The following is an 18698-nucleotide window of genomic DNA, read 5'->3' as shown; positions in this document are numbered from 1 at the left end:
ACTCCCTGGGCTGCCTTCAGCCCCCGTCTCCACCTGATGGGGCCACCTCCCGCCCTGCTGCAGCCTTCCTGGGGCCTGTGCCTGGGGCTTGAGGGCCACCCCCACTGCCCCTCACCCTGCCACCTGTGGCTGCAAAGCTCTGCCCACCAGCCTCGCCCTAGGGAACCCACAGGGCACAGAGACCAAGAAGCAGCCCAGCCATCCCGAGGTCAGGTGCAGGGAGGTCCTCTTTCACTTGCAAGCTCTGTGGAGGCTGACACAGCCCCAAGCAGAGGCAAGTGACCTGGACGACCTGGTTTGGGGCTTCAACAGACAGTAAACCACCAAAAGCAAGGTGATGGAGGCCATCTTGACCTCGTCCATGTAACGGAAGTAGAGATGACACTCTGGGAGGTGGGAGCTTTGGGAGAGGGGAAGGGACGCCATGAGACGGTGCCAGATGCCCTCCCAAGGTGGGAGTATGACCTTCTGCCCACAAAGCCAGTGGAGACCAAGGGTACAGCCCAGCCCCCTTCCAACTCCCCATGTGCTCCCTGTAGGGTGCTCCCCAGAAACGCTCCTGCTTAGCCTCAGTGTACGCAGCTCGAGGGTTGGGCATGGGGTCTGGGCTTGGTGCTCAGAGCATGTCAGCCCACCCAGCAGCACCACCCAGCAGGGATGATGGGTGCAAGTCAGACGTGTGAGCTTTAGAATCCCACTGGGGCCCAGCCTCAGCTTCTCACAGACCCCCGACCCGAGTGGGCCATTGGAAGGAGGCGAACACACAGGGAAGCAGAGCCCAGATACACAGACAGAGACAGAGGGCCTGGGGCCAACCACAGGGCCCCTGGAGCCAGCCACACCTGAAGTCATTACCCTGGGCTTCCTGTATCTGTGACCTGTGATTCTACTTTTCACTTAAGTGCCTTGGTTTCAGGTTTCTATGACTTGTCATCAAAAACCCTGCTTAGGGCGCCTGGGTGGCTCAGTGGGTTAAGCCGCTGCCTTCGGCTCAGGTCATGATCTCAGGGTCCTGGGATCGAGTCCTGCGTCGGGCCCTCTGCTCAGCAGGGAGCCTGCTTCCCTATCTCTCTCTCTGCCTGCCTCTCCATCTACTTGTAATTTCTCTCTGACAAATTAATAAATAAAATCTTTAAAAAAATAAAATTAAAAAAAAAAAAACCCTGCTTAACGCACTCCCTTCCTTGCACAGCACTGTAGGAGCTACAGTTAAGCGTGGACATAGGAACAGGCACCCCAAACTCACCTACCCTTCAGCCTGGGCAGGAAGGTCTGACCAGTCGGCTGGAACACAGGTGAAACCCCATGGTGCTGATGGTGCAGCCCAGTTGGGGTAGGAAGAGAAGCCAGGAGGGCCAAGCGAGAGGAGGCAAAGACCCTTAAGTTGTCACCCCCCAGCACCCACCCTGCACTCTGCCCCATTCTTTGCCCTCTGCCTCCAAGTGGAGGTACAGGGAGACAGGCCTTCCAGGCAGGGGAGCCCTGGAGACTCAGGCCATGGAAGGGGACTTCCCCACGCAGAAGCCTGGGAACATTCTTGACAGAATTATGCAGAAACAGACACCCTTCATTATCTCCTTGCACTGCTCAGAAAAAAATGCCATTCTGCTTTCTTCCAGGTGGAACGGGAATAAAAGGGATTAAGGATTAGCCAACAGCGGCTCAGGCATTCACCCACGCCCCTCTGCCTCTGCTTCCTCCTCGATTGCCCAGCGGGTGGGACATGTAGGCACTCGGCAGAATTTCAAGAGGATGCCCATAGACATACGCCTTTAAGAAGGCGCCAGAACAGGGGCGCCTGGGTGGCTCAGTGGGTTAAAGCCTCTGCCTTCAACTCTGGTCATGATCTCAGGGTCCTGCAATCAAGCCGCATTGGGCTCTCTGCTCAGCGGGGAGCCTGTCCCTGCCCCCCTGCCTGCCTCTCTGCCTACCTGTGATCTCTGTCAAATAAATAAATACAATCTAAAAAAAAAAAAAGGCGCCAGAACAAAAAGTAGTTAAGTGGCAGGCCCGGCAGCCACTCCTGGCTCTGCCCGAGGACCCTCCCTTCTAGGCTCTTCCGTGAGTCTGTGCCCTGCTATTCCCACCACCTAGATGTCCTCCCTCCCTCCTCTTCCTTTCCCAAGCACCAACTCTGGAAAATGTTCCATTATTTCTCCAGGTGGGGAGGCTCAGGGGCCGGTTTTGCCCCCTGGCAGGAGGACAGGGACCCAGAATGTACTGACTAAAGGAATAACTAGAGACACAAGAAATTTCTCACACAGGTGAGTCTGCCGCCCGGACTCAGCCCTGCCATAAACCTTCCCGGTGTCCACCGAGCATCAGGAACTCCTGGAATAGTTCTGTGGGCACCTGTCCTGTGAGCTAGCGGAACCCCCCCCGCCCCGCCACTCCACATCCCCCAAACACCTTTCTCATTGTAGGTCCAGGAATGACCGATGCGGTCAGAAGGCGGCAGGTCCCCGGGGCCCCATTCCTGGGAACTGGGCTTGGTGACCAGTGTTTACGTGAATTGTCTCAACTTGGGCCCAAGATATTATGACGAGATGGGCACCGTGTACCCCCATCATGGGGGTGGGGGAGGCTTGCCTGGGAGAGGACAGGTAGCACCAGCAGCCCAGCCACCATCCCCCACACTCCTTCCAGGTCCAGAGCAGGACAGAGCCCCACACAGCATTGCTGCAACCCCCTCCGTCAGACACCCTCCCTGACCACACAGGCCCTTGCTTCCCCCACTCCAGTTAGAGACCCCACACACACCTGTGTGCTCCTTCATGGAAGCCTCCCACCCACTCCTGCCCTGTGTCCCCAGTTCGTCGTCCGTCCCCTCGCAGGACAGGGATGGTGCCTCATTTGGCCATGTCGGTCCTTCCACCCGGCAGCAGGTGGGGCCCGGAATTCTCCATGCTCGCGGTCGGATGAGCAAATCAACCATTCAAACACGCTCTCTCCAAGGCCCTGCGAGGGAAGTGCGAACTCAGGCCAAGCCAAGCCCCGTGGGTGTCAATAAAACTGTGGGTCATTGACAAGTGGGGGGGTCACCCTGGCATTCTGCCTTCCTCCCATCACACTGAGAACAAGACCTGCCGAAGTCAGCCTCGGGGGGAGCTTCGGATTCCAGCAAACCCCAGACTGGAAATAGCCCCAAACTCGTGGATTGGCGCCCACACACCAGCCAGGGGTGGGGCTCAGCCACCACTCTTGGGGGCCGCTGAGCCTGGGGCTGAAGCACCTCCAGATGGCCTCACTGCTGACCCCACTCTCACTCTCTGACAGGCTCCCTTCCGGCAGGGGCAGGGGGGCCTCTGGCCCGACACCACTGCACCCCAGAGAACCCCCTCCTCCCACCCAGGATGGGCCAGCCAACCCCAGAAGTATGCAGGAAGGCATTAGGAGCCTAGGAGAAGGAGGGCAGTGAGGCCCAGGGTGAGGGACCACATTTCTGAAGGATGGGGCAGTGTAGCAGGGGTGAGGAGGGCCAGCCTGAGCAGCAGGGATGAGGAGGGGCACCCTGGGTAGAAGCCAGCGGCCCAGCACCCAGGCCAGCCCTTTACATAGGCCTTCAGTCCACAAGGTCACTTACTATCCTTAAGGATGAGAAAGACAAAACCGCGTGAGGTTAGCAGCTGGCCAGGGCCACTCGTAGCCAGGAGGCAACAGAGCAGAGGGCACAGCCCCGTGGAGGGCCGTGGGTGTGAAGAGGGCCTGAGTGTGGTCCGGGACAGGTAGGAGCTGGTGAGCGTGCGGGAGCCCATGGCGCATGTGAGGGTCATGCTGTGTTGGGGGAAAGATGTGGAGGCAGACGGGGCCACCCTCCACGCTGCCCATTCCCAGCCAGGACAGGTGGGCTCACACGGCCGGTCAGCCTCTCAGAGTCCTCTCAGTGCTCCCAAGACCCCAGACCTGGGCATGGTCGCAAGCTCCTCTACGGGACTACAGAGAGGCCACCAGTGAGCCGAGTGACGGGGGATTCATCCCCACAAAAATTCTGGGGACCCTGAAGGAGACACAGCAGAGATCAAGCCCAGCCCCACAGTCTTGCTGGCCCCAGACGGAGTTGCATTCTCTCGTCCTTAAAGCGGCCATCTCGAGCGCTGCTCTGGGGCCACGGGCAACTCAGGGACTAACACATGAGGTCTTGTGAGCCATAGGCATGAACAGGTGGGGCTGCTGCCCTGGGTCTGGGGCTGTGGAGGCAGCTGAGCCCGGAGACCAGCGGGCAGTCTCTGATGGCCGGCTCAGAAGGGCGTCCATTGCTGACCTGCCGAGAATGAAGCCCGGCCCGCAGGGAGGGCGCCCAGGAAATGTGTCCCCAAGAGAGAGAGGAGCGGAGGGCAGAAGACAGGCCCTGCCTCCACCCCGGTGCTGCCAAGGCCCTGCCCAGATGACCATTCCCTGAACTTCTCAGTGGACAGCATGCACTGAGAGGCCATTTGGAAGCCTCCAGAAGGCAGGCCTCCCTGCTCCCTGGAGAACTGAGGGCGATTTTCTTCCTTCCCCAACATGACACATGGATGGCCCCCCTCTCCTCCATACTCCCCAGGAGTGAGGCAGCCACGGGCTGGGCGGACAGATGGGGACAAGGCCACCTTGGAGTCCAGGGCTCATCCTTCTTGCTTTTTCTGTGTCAGAGAGGGCACTGCTGACTGTCCAGGGCTGGCCTGGTGGAGGGGGGCAGACAGGAAGCAGAGGGATCTTAGGGAAGGTGGCCCCAACCCTCCCTCCAGCCCCGAGGGCCGCAGGTTTTGGATTTCCCTGTGCCAGCCCAGGCCTCTGCTCGCCTGGGACAGAATGTAAAGAAACTCTGACTTGCTCTTAAGAGAGCATTCCAGGCAATCATTCACGTCAAGCAACTTGTGAAAAGCCAGCCATCACCGAGAAATTCTCTGTACAAGCGGATTCTCGGAGCCCCCGTGTTTCATGAATACCACTGGGCCTAGCGCAGCTGTCATTGAGCCAACCGTTCTGGGAAACGTACCCACATCGGATCCCCTGGCTCGGACGGGCACCCCCGCCATCTGCTCAGTGGGTTCCAGCTTTGCCCTCTGACCCCAGCTTCTGCACACACCAGCAACCTCCTCCTGTGCCCTACGGCAGGCGCAGGTCCCAGCAGTCACTATGGGGACCAGGACACAGGACACCAGCTGGTGTGTGCTCCCCTGGGCTCTGTGTGTAGCATGTTGGTGGGGGGAGGGGGGCACAGTAAGGGGGTGCTGCCAGCACCCCAGCCTCCAAAGACAACACCTTGAAGGGGACACACAACATAGGAGAGTGACATGGAACAAGGTCACTCCTCCGGGGAGCCAGCCCAAGGGACCGTTCAGTGCGGGGCTGCTGGCAGCCAGATGGATGGGCCACAGGTACCAGAGAAGGATACTCAGGCCACCAGGAGCTGGTGCTCCCACTGCTCCAGAGTCAGTGCTCCTGCCGCTCCAAAGCTGGTGCTCCCACCGCCCCAGAGCCACGTCCTGGGCCAGCTTTGCTGGAGACAGCACCCTAGCCCACCCAGTCTTGGTCCAAAAGCTGAGTGTAGCCATCTCCCGGACATTTTGTCTTACATCCATGAAATGAGACTGGAACCGGGGGTGCTATTTAAAGCCCCTAATTCCAGGGCGCCTGGGTGGCTCAGTGGGTTAAGCCGCTGCCTTCGGCTCAGGTCATGATCTCAGGGGCCTGGGATCGAGTCCCGCATCGGGCTCTCTGCTCCGCAGGGAGCCTGCTTCCTCCTCTCTCTCTCTGCCTGCCTCTCTGCCTACTTGTAATCTCTCTCTGTCAAATAAGTAAATAAAATCTTAAAAAAAAAAATAAATAAAGCCCCTAATTCCAGAGCAGGTGCCTTCTCACCAGAGTGCCCTGGCTCCTGACCAAAGGGCAAAAGCAGGAGACCTGGTGGCACCAGGGCCTGACCACACAGCCACTGCCATGAGTCAGAAGCTTCTGGACAGCTCTCCTCTCAGCCTCGTCTCGGACAGGAAAGAGACCTCTCCAGTTCTCTGGGAAGCCAACATGACCTGTCTGCTCAGGGGTGAGGAGAAGTTAGTGCTTCAAAGAGTAGGCAGCTGAACAGGGGGCCTCAGCCCTGTCACTCCCCAAAGGGGAGTGGGCTGGGCCTCTGGGCTCTGGCACCCTATAGGACTGACAGTCACTCCTCTTCTACTCAAAGGCTTACTGAGCATCTACTAGGTGCCAGGCCTGGGGGAGAGCAGAGAACAAGCAGACAAAAGCCCAGAGGCTCTGGGGCCTGGGAGCCAAGAAGGGGCTGGAGCCTGGGGGACACAGTACACAGGGAGCAGGGAAGAGGAATCATTCCCACAGGGTCTGTCTCTCCCCTCTCTTTCCATGGGCCATGGCCCACCTCGCATCACTGTTACTCCTACACACATACGAGCCTCTGCCTTCTGCTGGCTCCTTTACTATGTTGGTAAAGAAATTCAGTTCAGTATTTCACTAACTACATTGCCACAGAACTGATTTCCTTTGAATGCTGTAGATTTTCTTTTATGCTCATTATTAAAACAACATCCTGACAAAGTTCCATGGGCTCCTCCAGACTCAGAGTAGGGCCGTCCATGGAACAGAAAGAGCTAAGAACCCCCCGAACCAGGTCGCCGGAGCCAGGAAGCCCCTCAGTGGGCGTCGGGGGGCAGCCCACGGTGCCTGACAGCGAGCGAGGCACACAGCAGCCCCCTCAAAGCACAGAAGCAGAGCTGCTGCAGGAATCAACCCCCAGAAGCCCCATCCCACGGTCCAAGGATAAATCAGAAAATGAACTTGGATGGGGTTAAGCAGGATTGATAGGAATAAATTGAGAAAAACATGAGATTTTTTATTGAGTGCTTTATTTTTACGGAGGGAAAATTGAATTATTTCACAGGCCAATGAGGCAGTCAATAGGGAAAAGCTCCTAAACGCAGGGAGGAAGCGGAACAAGCTTGAACTTGAAATGCACACCACCAGCCTTCAGGACCGAATCGCCCCGGCCAGCTTCCTCCTCCCCCTCCTTGGCCGGGCAGCGGACCAGCCGGCCTCCTTCTGACTTTGCAACACAGACAGAGCTGGTTTTCCCGGGCTCTGAGCAACAGCCCCTCCCTTGGGTCGTGCTGGCAGAATCCAGGATTATTGGAAGAACGCAGAAACAAAAGCCGCTCCCACGCACTGTCTCGCCGCCGGGCCCTCTCTAGACGCGGGACCGCCTCTAACACGGTCAACAGTTCTCTTCCAGAAACGCAGGCGGTGGGCTTCTTGGGGGATTGCAGTCATGCAACTAATGGGCAGGCCGGCAAAACTCAAGGCAGACACAAGAGCCATTTCTGCTCCCAGTTAAGACCTCGGGCTCGACCACAAAACCAACCCGGGATTCCCACATGACTCAGCAGGCCCATTTCTGGGTATGCACCCACAAGAAGTGGACTCGAGGACTCGATCACCTATCTGTATGCCCAGGATCACCGCAGCATGATTCACAACAGCTAGAAGGTAGGAACATCCCCCCAGTGCCCCCTGGATGGACAGAGAGACAGACGGATGAAGATGTGGTCCACCCAGACAACAGACTATTACTCAGCCTTAAGAAAGGACAGACATTCTGCCACCTGCTACCGCCTAGATGAACCTGGAGGATATTATGTTCCTGAATAAGTCAGTCACAAAAAGACAACGTATGTATGTATGTTTCCACTTAGGTGAGGTCTGCCAGAGGAATCAAGTTCATAGAGACAGAAAGCAGAACAGCGGGAGGGCACCAGGGGCTGGGGGCAGGGAACACGGGGGAGGGGGTGCTAGTGTTTCATGGGGACAGAGTTTCCATTTGAGAAAAATGAGAGAGCTCTGGAGGCGGAGGGCACTGGTGGCTTAAAGTCCTTGAACCAGACACCTACCAGTGGTAATGACGATAACTTTTACGATACTTCCATTTAGGATTACAAAATAATAATCAAGAAAAAAGAAAATATATCTCTTGCACTAAAACTAAAAACAAAAACAAAAACAAAAAAACACTCAGGCTTAAGAGGAAAAGAAATTAGATGTCAACCCGGACCCTTACTAGCTGTGTGGCTTCAGGCAAGCCCCCCTCACCCCTGTGTGGCCATGAACCTGACTTCTCTTGTCTGGAAAGTGAGTATGATAATCATGTCAACTTTGCAGGGCTAGTGGAGGGAAGGCAGGTGGGGCACCCGGCATAGCAATGAGCCCATCAGTGGAGCCCAGGATTATTAACTTCATTATTACTCATCAGGAGCCCTATGTAAATGACAAGCAATTGTTTTTATACTTTGATTCGAACCGAATTTATCTCTGAGCATCGGGAAATGGCACCGTGCGAGGGATGTGTGCCTTGTTGAAGTCAAGATGAGCTCCACGCTGCAAAGAAATTACCTGCTTTTGCAAAAAAATTACCGAGGAAGGAGAACGGTGTTATTTTAAGATCTTCAAGGTGGTCTGAGAAGAAACTAATTAAAAAAGATTGTAACATTCTGTGCAAACACAGTCACTGACTGCTACAGAAATGCAGAATGGAGAGGAACTTTTCTACCTCCAAAGAGCATCCGAGGTTTCCTTTTTCCTTCAGTCCTCCTGTGAGAGCCCACACGTTCAAGGATCCCTATTAATTTTTGAAGACGACAAACGGAACGGAGTCGGGATGAAGAGGATGAGCATGAGACACATTGTGTGAAGGGTCCCCGAGCCACAGGGCTCAAGTTAAAAAGATGTCGCTGCTGCCCTCGGTGGTTGTGTGCCCACCACCCGCTCCCCGGGAGGCTGAAAACAAGCCTCAGTTTCCCACAGAAGCCGGAGCAGGTCAGGGCGCACGTGCACCTGCCGAGTACCAGTGAGCACAGAGTCCCCACCGTCCACCACCCGCGGACCTGCTGACCTGGGGTCCTGAGGGTCATGGCTCTAGGAAGACTTGGGGCTCAAGCGAGCAGATCATATTTAGGGGGACCCCCATCCTGGGCACGTTTCACGTTTATATGGCATTTCCTCTATGTGCAGAAGTCCAGCTCCGGCCCAGTGTGAGGCTTTCACGGGATTGCTGCAGCAAAATAACAGGCTATGAACGGATCAGGTGCTTGCCTTCGAGCCTCTAAACGCTGCAGATGAAGACCTGGGGGTCCCGGGTTTCCCTGCTTCTGGGGCTTCCAAACCTGGGGACAGTGGCCGGGAACAGCGGCGGTGGCCTGGCATCTCGGCTCGTCAGCACCCCTGTTCCACGAAGCACTCACATACACTGGGCTTTAGGAGGGGTGAGGATGAAACAGGTCATTTGTAAGATTCTATAAATAACTCTGTCTTTGGAGGCGAAAGGATAGATACCTCAAACACAAGGCAAGGCCAAGTTCCCCCTCAGGGTCTCTCTCAACTGAGAAAGGCACAGGGGCTTGGCCTCCTCCCAGAGTATTTTCCAACCGCTCCAACCCCGTACCCCCACTCCGGGGCCTGAGCCTGCCTCCGACAGATAATAATAAAATCAGAATTAAACACAAAGGCAACAGTCCAGAAGGCCCTTGCACTTGCCACACTCCGCTCCGAAGGGGCCGGCAGAAGGATGGAGTTAATTTATGACCTCTTTAAAACACTCTCGGGAACTCTCATGCAACTACAGATTAAATAGCCACTTTATTAAAGTAAAAGTAGATTTGTGCAACGTGTTCAGGAACTTTATTAATGGGGCCGTCTCTCTGCCTTCAAGCCCGGCTTCTTGACTGACGGATGTCCTTTCCCTGTCCTGGTGTTTGGGGCTTTGCAGGCCCCCCGTGCCTCGCCTTGGGCCTTCATGCTCTGCCTCCCAATCTGCTCCTTGCCCCAGGTGGCCACTGGTCACCATCAATGTGCCACACAGCCACAGCTCAGCCTCCCGTGGGCCAGATGTCTCCCTTCAGTTCAGTCCCCAACCCCAGACTGCCGGGAGGCCCGCACGGCGGTGGGCTGGAATTCCAAAATAAGGCACGTAGCATTCAGCAGTCTTGAACGTGAGACCCTGTGCCCTGGAGCTACCCAGCTCGCCTCTAAGAAACCGCGGCATCAGACACAGGCCGCAAGTCAGCTCTGTCACTGGATTTGGACCTGTTCATTCGAGAACCTACAAGGGCTTGAGGAGAAGGCCTTTACTGTGTCGTGAAGCCAGCAGGGCCCTGGGAAAGAGAGAGTCCTGCAGAGCAAGGGGCTGCCACGGCCCATCCATCCTCACCTGGAAAGCTCTCTCACATCCTCTTCCCTCCCCCGTCCCTCCAGGGTCCGGCCCAAGTCTCAGTCTCCCAGGAGCCTCGCCTCCCAGCCTCTGTCCAGAAGCCTCCCCTCCAGCCCCCGTTGCTACCCACCAGCCCCCTCCCACCCCGGGTGCTCAGATGGGACCCAACGTAGCTTCCTACATGCTCGCTGTAGGCCAGGCCCAGGTCGGAGCACAAGGACCACCTCCTTCAGGTGCCAAGCAGGCCCAAAGCGAGGCTTCCCAGCCAGGCTCCAAGACGGCAAGACCCAGCTGAGTCAGTCTGCCCAAGATCTCCAAGCCAGGAAGGATGAGGCCGGGGAACCCCAGGCCAGCAGGCGCTGAGGATCACATGTCCGTCACCACCACCGTCTCTGTGACCAATCCCACCAGCTCCCTGTGATACACAGAAAAGCACATGGTCACCTGAGAGATCCCCCTCCATGGTGTGGAGGGGACCCTGTGGCAGGAACTGGGATCACTCCGCAGCTTCAGCCTCCCCGGGCACCATCCCCAGTAACCTGCTGGTTTCCTCAGGAGTCCAGCGCCTTGCCTGGAGCCCAGCGATGATGGCAGGGAGCCTAAACCCTATTTCTGCTTGACCCCCCTGAGGTCGGAGGTCCACAGGAAGAATAAAGCACATATAACGGAATCAACTCTTTGGGGACATCGAAAGGGGATTTTCAAGTCATTTTTGCACAACCTAGCTGTTCCAATTAGCCCACAATCATTTTGGCCTTTCTAAATAAAAGCTTTTAACCTTCAAACCAAATAAAACAAAACAAAGCCACCACTTCATCCAGCCCGCATGGGCTCTCCAGCCTCACCTTAGGTTCCCTGAGGAGCTGACTTCAATCTGTTTTTCCCAAACTTCTTCCCTCTGATCCATCTCTATGCACAATGCATCCACGGTCTTTACACAACAGGTACACACCTTTAAATTTCCACGTCTTAGAGCTTGTCCATGCTGTTCCTCCCCATTGAGTGATCCTCTCCATCTCCCATACACCTCCCCTAATCTTTCCTTGGGCCCACTCTGATACCACCTCCTCCGGGCAGCCTCCCCTGATTTCCCCACCAGGGATGATGGCACTTGCCCCTTGTACCCTACCTTTGGTGTCCCTCCCTTCTCTCCTGCCAGACCACCCTGAGATCTACCACATTACAGTCCATGAACAAAAGGGTAAGAGAGACCCTTTCCCCGCTGCTGTGGGCTGAATTGGGGCCCCTTCCACAAACTTCATATGTGGAAGTCAACTCCCTCTAACTGGGACTGTATTTCAGAGGGTCTTTAAAAAGGTTCAAATTAAGTGAACATGAGGCCAGTCAGGTGGTCCTGATCCAATCTGACGGGGGTCCTCAGAAGAAGAGGAGATCAAGACACAGATACACACAGAGGACCACCACGTGAGGGAACCAACCTCAGACTCCCAGCCTCCAGGCCCGGGAGGAAAAACGCTTCTGTCGTTGAAGCCACCCGGTCTGGGCTGCCTGAGTGTGCCCGAGCCCACTAATGGACCTGCCCTCCCGGAATGTGACATCTAGCAAGTTGTCATGACCCAATTCACACCCTCTCTCTGGAGTTTTGGCTCCCTGGGTCTAAAAGAGACACAAATATCCGGATCCTAGAGACCCCAGAGCAGAGAATGTGGATCACCAGCTCAGAATTACCTCTGTACACAGCTCCCATGTCCCATGGACATCCCAAGCCCTGTGGGCACAGCATGGTGCAAATGTGCAAAATGGGAGAGGGGGTGAGGATGGGGACGGTGGGGGACAGGGAGAGGTGCTCATCTACTGACAGCGGGGACAACACTGAACCAACCAGGTCGAGTCACAGCAAGCTCACGTTCAAGTGCCGCGAAGGCACCAAAGCTAGCTTAAGTGCCACACCCTGCCACAGCCAAACAGTACATAGAAGGAGCAGCTCTAGAGAAGCGAAACCTGGAGCCTCGGGGCAAAGACCCTCCTGGATCCCTCAAAGGCAACACCCAGTGGTCCCGATGAAACATTCATTTAGCTCATTTAACCATTCGTTTCTACGGCTCCACAGACGGAAAGACAGTGTTTGAACTTCCAGGCAAGCCGGCTTCCCTATCTCCATGGGAGCGGGAAGAATCAGGCCGTGGGAAGGAAAAGGCACACAGGTTCCCAGTGCTCAGCGACAAGGGCTTGTCTCTTGCAATCCCGTGACTCCTCGCAGACGCTCGAAAACACTATCACAGAAAGTCTATCCCTCTCAGCAAATTTTTTTTTTTTTTTAATTTTTGAAAACACCTGCTGCGGTAAAGCGAACACTTCCTCTGCCGCTGGGGGCCACATCTGCAAAGAATAGTTTCCGGGGTCTCCCTACCCAGACACACGGAGCGAAATAAAATTTGTGAAAGCCTCTGCTCTGCAAATCGGCCTCAAGTTTGTTTCTTCCCTGTTATAGTCAATCGTGCCTTCAAGTGCCCGCAAAACCAAGTGCAGAATGCCTTGGTTAATATCTCGGGCCCCGTGGCTGCCCGCTGAGAACAGAGGGAGCAAAGCACATTTCTAAGCCTTCTTCGCGTGCCCAGAAAACAATGCCACCTGTGCACTGAACAAGTAACAATTAGAAACACATTTTCATGTAAGCACTTGGTTCGGTTTTCCCTTTCCATATGAGCCTTCCCCAGGCAAGATGAAATTCTTAATGTACCACCTGATTCTTGGGCCAGAAGGTGACCTGCTTTTCCAGAGAGAATGCAGTTGGCCTCAACATCCCATTCCAGAGGATGGGTGAGCGGGAGAAGGGAAGCAGAAGTGAGAAGGTGCTGGAGCCAAATGCCTGGGTCAACATTTCCATGTAGCTTGCCTTCTCTTTGCTGCTCCAACAACACTCCCTGATGGGAATAAGATACTTCTGGCTTCTGCCTCCTAAGTGTGTGCTAAGTGCCAGGCTGGGCCTGGCTTTTTACATGCTATCCCTGCTCTCCTCTTTGCGGGGGGCAGAGGAGAGATCCAGCCTTTAACACACCTCTCCTGTTCTGGACCTCTTGCCCCTCCCCCACCAAAGAGAAGCCAGATCCCCTCCCCTCCCAAGCCCCCTTCTCCAGCAGCCAGGATACAAGCCACCTAGTTACAAAGCAGTCACACACCTGAGCCTGAGTCCCCAGGGAGCAAAATCAGGAAGGCTCCTCTGATGCTCCCCACCCTCACCCAGGAACTCCAGCCCCAACCCCTCCTCACTCCCTCCCAAGGAAGGTGCGCAGCCCTCTGGCTCTGTACTCATGCTGGGGTGGGTGCTGGGAGCCAGTGAGTCCCAAAGGTGCCGGTCCCACCCCTGACCACCTCCCTCTTCCTTTTGCCACCCCCACCTCCCCGCCTGACCCAGGAAGGGAAAATGACCCAGGGATTGGGTAAGCAGCTGATTCATCCCCTCAGCCAGTGGGGTGGGGGGCTTAATTGAGACAGTGGGGCTCTAGGGGATGACCTTAAATGCTCATGTGTTCTGGGAAATGTTGGGTTCCTAGTTACCTTTAGGTCCCTAAGTCAGAGCTTACAGCACAAAGGCCGGGGGTTGGTGGGGGTTGTCCACCAGGATGGGGAGTGATCAAGAGCTGGGGTCCCCCCTGGCTCTCAGGGACCATCTCCTAGGGCTCTTCAAGGGAGGGGGAAGCCTGCTACCTCCGGACAGGCACCATTCCCCCAACCCCCACTCCACCTGGCTCCCTGAGCGCCCCCTGCTGGCCTCCTGGACATCAACTCAACAGCCCCCCACCCTCCACCCAAGGCTTCTAGTCTGACTGCAGGTGGCAGAAATGACCCGGTGGGGGACCGGCAGGGCCCTAGGCTCTGGACCAATCAGGTGCAGCCAGTGCTGCCCCCTGGATGCGCTGCCCCAGGATTCGGCTGGAGAAGCCATAGGGTGGTCCAATATGGTCAACCCCCACCCCTCCCTTCTCTGGCAGAATCCGCCCCGCCCCCACCCGCATCAAACCAGCAGGGCCAGAGAAAGGTAAAAGCGCCTAGAGCCCATGTTACACCCCTTTCCTGGGTAAGGAAGCTCAAAGATGCTCATCCCTCCACTCCCAAAGCATGCAGGGGTGCTGGCCCCATGCTGCCTCCTCGGAACTTTGCCCAAGAAAAGAACCGCGGGGGTGGGGGTCAGCCTCTGGAGAGACCTAAGTCAACACTGATGGCAGGGAGTAAGCGGAGAGTCCCATCTCTACTCCCCACACAACAGTCCCTCCCCCCCATAACAGCTGCCACCTCCCTGCTCTCTTTCCAAACTGGGGATAACCCACCAGGGCTGCTGGGAGACGACCCATGCCTGACCATTGGTCATCTGCCCTGGGCAAAAAGAAGGCTGAGGCAGCTCCCCAAGGAAGAATATGAGGGCCAACCTCCAAGAACCACAAAAAAAAAAAAAAAAAAAAGGAACGGACCGGTATCCAGAGGGATAGGAACCACAGCGCAGCTCTGGAGGAAGAAGACACCCAGGACCCTAACAGATGTGGCCAGGGGTGGGGGAGCTCAACTTCCAGAGTACAGGGGAAGGTGGAAGGAGGGCGGGGAGTTTGCGGCCGCGGGTTGCGAGCGCGGCGTGGCGCCCAACTCCGTGGGTACGCAGTCCCTGCGCTTCCAGGTGCAGCCCCAGGTCGCACTAGGGGAATCCGGGCAGGGGGTCCCAGAATCCCACGCCGAGCGCACCACGGAATTCCTGGAGCTCGTGGAGCGAGCTCCAGGGTAGACCACTAGCGGGGTCCCAGGCAGACCTGGGTGGAGAGGTTCCCGCAGTCAAAAACCCAGAACACAACACTGAGCGGACCGGGTGGAGTCTGAGAGAGGTCCGGGCGCAACACCGAGCTGGGGCGGTCCTAAAGGACCAGGAGGGACCCTAGGTGACCAGGGTTCCGAAGCCTCGGGAGACACCCCCACCCCATAACCTGGGATCGGGAGGCCACTGGGGGCGCCTCCGAGGTGGCTCGGGGTCCCAGAACCCTGTGAGGTAGGGTCTTCACATATCTGGGGACCTCTCCCCCAAGAAACCCGTGGCCAGAGTCCAGTAGGGGCGCCGCCGAGGTGACTCGCGTCCCCAAGTCGCCGAGAACGCCCAGGGTGACCGCGGGGCGGTCCGGAAGTGGGGGCTCGAGGAGTCCGGGGCAGGGGCCGCGGGGGGCGCGCGGAGGTCACTTACGCTGCTGTTCTCGCCCGTCCAGTGCACCATCGCCTGGTTGTGCGTTGCGTCCCCCTTGAGCACGAACGACGTGCTGATGAGCGAGACCTGCGCCCGCGAAGCCGCTCCGGCCCCGGGAGCCGCCCGCGCCCAGCGCCCCTGGCCCGCGGCGGGGGCGCCGTCCTCGCCGGGACCTGGAGCGGGACCGAGCCCCGGGACGCCGGGCTCCGCGCCGCGCGCCTGCCGGTCCTCGTCGCCGCCAGGCAGCGCGCGCCCCGCGGGCGGGCTCGCCGGTACCCGGGTCAGCAGCGCGCGGGGACCCAGGCGCCCGGGCTCGGGGGAGCGCCCCGCCGCCCCGCAGGCGGCCAGCAGCAGCAGCAGCAGCAGGAGCGGCGGCGAGCGCGGCGAGCGCGGCGGCGGCGGCGGCGGCGCCCCCGGGCTCGAGGCTCGAGCGGCTGGGCCGGGGCCCTTCGGGGAATGCGGGGGGCCCCGGGGCGCCATAGTCGCCGAGGGGCGGCGGCGGGGCGGGCGCGGGCGACGGAGACCGCGGCCGGGCGAGCAGGAGGGCGCTGGGGAGCGCGAGCGAGAGCGCAGAGAAAGGAGCCGGCGAGGGGAGGGAGCGGGCGGGAGGAGGGGACTCGCCGCTCTGCCGCCGCCCGCGCAGCCGAGGGCGCACCGCCACCTGCCGGCCGGCCCCGCGCCCGCCGAGCGAGCGCCCAACCGCTCAGGGCCTGAACCCAGGTCCCAGGGAGCGCCAAGCCCCAGAGCCCTCTCCTCCTTTCCTCCCTTCCCCCTTCCTCCCCTGCTCCTGCCCTCCTCTCTGCCCTCTTCCCTTCCTCCCTCCCTTTCCTCCTGTACTCACTGAGCACCTACTGGGGCCATGCACCGTTCCAGGCCCTGAGGGCACAGGGGTGAACCACTGCCAGGTGCCAGGCCCTGGATGACAGCCCGGGAGACCCGTACCCCAGCGAACACCTTTAGGGACGAGAGAATTCCAGAGAGCCCGAACTAGCACAGAGTGGAAGTGGGGAGGTATTCTCTGGCAGGGGCCTTCGAAGAGTGAGCGGGCAGTGTAGACAGCACCTAGGGGCCTCTCTAGGCATTGCAAAGGCCCTGAGACTGCCCCTGGCCCAACCAGGCAGCCTCTGAACGTGAGGGCAGGCATCTGGGTGCGGAAGCATTTAGAGGGGTGTGGGGACAAGGACCCATCCAGGGAACAGCCAGGCAGACCACAGAGAGCCAGAGCCCAGGAAGCCGCCACCGGAGGTCATGGGCTACTTTAGGCAGATTTCAATAGAACTTTGTTGTGCTCCACATTGGCCTTATGGAAAATAGGAGGATGGGAGTGGGAACTTCACTGAGGCAAGACCAGCTACGCATCCTGGGCCAGGCTCGGGGGTGGGGGGCAGGGGGCCAGCCTGTCTCCATCCTTTCCCCAGAGACCTCTACATCTGGTAAAAATCAGGAGGCCCTGTGCCACACCTGCCTCCCAGCTGGGTATCTTCACTCCAGAGAGAAAGAACCACGAATGAGGCAGAGGAGCAAAGCATCAAACATTTGGGAAGGGTGGAGAGTGTGGGTTCCCTCTGGCCCCCAAGAGGAGAAGCGCCCAGTGTCCTGTGTGCTGGTGCTGGCAAACCCCCACCATACCCCAGGCTCAGCCGGAAGTCATATCCAATTACAGAGAGCGTCCCCAGGGCCATGGCTGTCTGTGCCCAGCCTCAAGAGGCGGGATGTGATGGTGACCCCTGGAATGTGCCCTGGCCCTCCCCCTTCGTGGTGTCAATTCCCAACCTGTCAGACTCGAAATTTCCAGCTCAGGCCTGGGGTCCGGAAGGGATGCAGAAGCCATCAGCTGTGGGAACCTATGTTCTGGCCCAGGGAGCAGAAAGGAGCAGAACCCAGTCAGTGCAGGGCTGAGGGAGGCAAGCCTGGGAGCCGGGAAACAGGAGCCCAGAAAGAAGCTTCAAACAAGGCACAGGGCAGACCATGCCCTGGTGGGGAAAGCAGGGCCAGCTGTCCGGAAAGGGCTGGGTCTTGTCCCAGCTTTGACCTGGTGCCCCATCAGGCCTTCCCCACACCCCGGTCCCCACCGCCCTCCCCAACCACACAGGCTCAGAGCTCTCTCCCACTTGTTCGCCTGTTTAATAAAAGGGAGCCCCTAAGCATTGTCCCCAAGATAAACTGTGACAAGTGACTGAGCACCTACTCTGTTCTGGACACTATCCCTGCGGCCCGGGGCAGAGGGTGGGGTCCCTGCTCCCGGGGTAGGAGGAGACGTTGCAGGTTATTGTAGGTAATTCTCACGACCAGGCTGTGGGGTGCATGTGATAGTCTCCTTTCCACAGTTGAGGAACCAGACTCCACCAGGCGGTGACTGCCCGAGGTCCCCAGGCCAGAGCCGGTCAGAGACCAGATTCCAGCCCAGGTTTTCTGGCCCCTCGATGGCGTCCTTCCCACCGCCCCATATGGTTACCCGTGGTCAGGGCACTGGGCTCACAGGCGCACTGCCCCTCAGAGGCTTAGACGGAGCCTCTCCACCACGGGCACGACCAGCCACTGTCGCAGGCTCACACCGAGGCCCACTTTGTTTGTGACTTGGTGAAGGTCCACGACCACGTGGAAGGGGAGTCCAGACCTGGAAGGTGGGTGGAGTGGCGGACGCCTCACCGGGCTTCTTCCAGAACAGTCGGCTGGCTGCTTCTGCCCGGATAAGGCTGCAGGGCTTGTCGAAGGGCAGGACTGATCCGGCCCATCTCTGAATCCAAAGCTCAGAGATGTGGGGACTCCCTGAGGTCACCTAGCTGTCGAAAATTGCCCGGCCCGGGGACACAGTGACGAAGGAAATGGGTAAGTTCCCCCCGGGGGGCCGGTGCAGAGCTCCCTTCCTCGTGCAGACAGGTCCCAAGGAAGGCTCATTTCAGACAGGACTGAGGACCCAGGAGAAAATCGGATGGTCACCACATGGAGGGGGAGGAGTCACAAAGGGCATAACTTTGAGCCCAGAAGGAGAAGCAGTGGAAGAGGAGGAGAGTGGGAAATGCGGTCCCAGAGGCCCTTGGAGCAGGAGAGACACAGTCAAGTCCACGAGGGTGCGGGTGCTCGGGGGAGGCCGGCAGCGGGCCTGATTTGTATTCACAGGCTGGTGCAAAGTCGCTGGAAGGTTTTAAGTGGGGGAGTGAGACCAGCGACATTTTAGAGCCGTGTCTCCGGCCACGGTGAGGACCAGTGCAGGAAGCCACTTAGGAGGCTCCTGTCCAGGTGGAGAGAGGCCTTAGGGGCTGGGCCCAGGGAGGCAGTGAGGGACTTGGGGAGGATGACGGAAGGAAGCCCACTCCAGCACCTGCT

General features: G+C 58.1%; 1 protein-coding gene across 2 annotated transcripts in view; it reads right to left on the bottom strand.

Annotated features, from left to right (window-relative positions):
- The window catches only part of SORCS2 (sortilin related VPS10 domain containing receptor 2), a 424588-nt gene extending 408680 nt beyond the window's left edge, over positions 1-15908 (bottom strand). For both annotated transcript variants that reach the window (XM_044267844.1, XM_044267845.1), the window contains exon 1: positions 15372-15908. In XM_044267844.1, the coding sequence (XP_044123779.1) occupies positions 15372-15851 (480 nt within the window). In that variant the 5' untranslated portion in view covers positions 15852-15908. The remainder of the gene's footprint in view (positions 1-15371) is intronic.
- Positions 15909-18698: the final 2790 nt, after the last annotated feature.

This window comes from Neovison vison, chromosome 11 (assembly GCF_020171115.1).
Source record: "Neovison vison isolate M4711 chromosome 11, ASM_NN_V1, whole genome shotgun sequence".
Lineage (NCBI taxonomy): Eukaryota > Metazoa > Chordata > Mammalia > Carnivora > Mustelidae > Neogale > Neogale vison.
The sequence above is the reverse complement of the archived record's forward strand: the minus strand, read 5'-3'. Positions and strand labels throughout refer to the sequence as shown.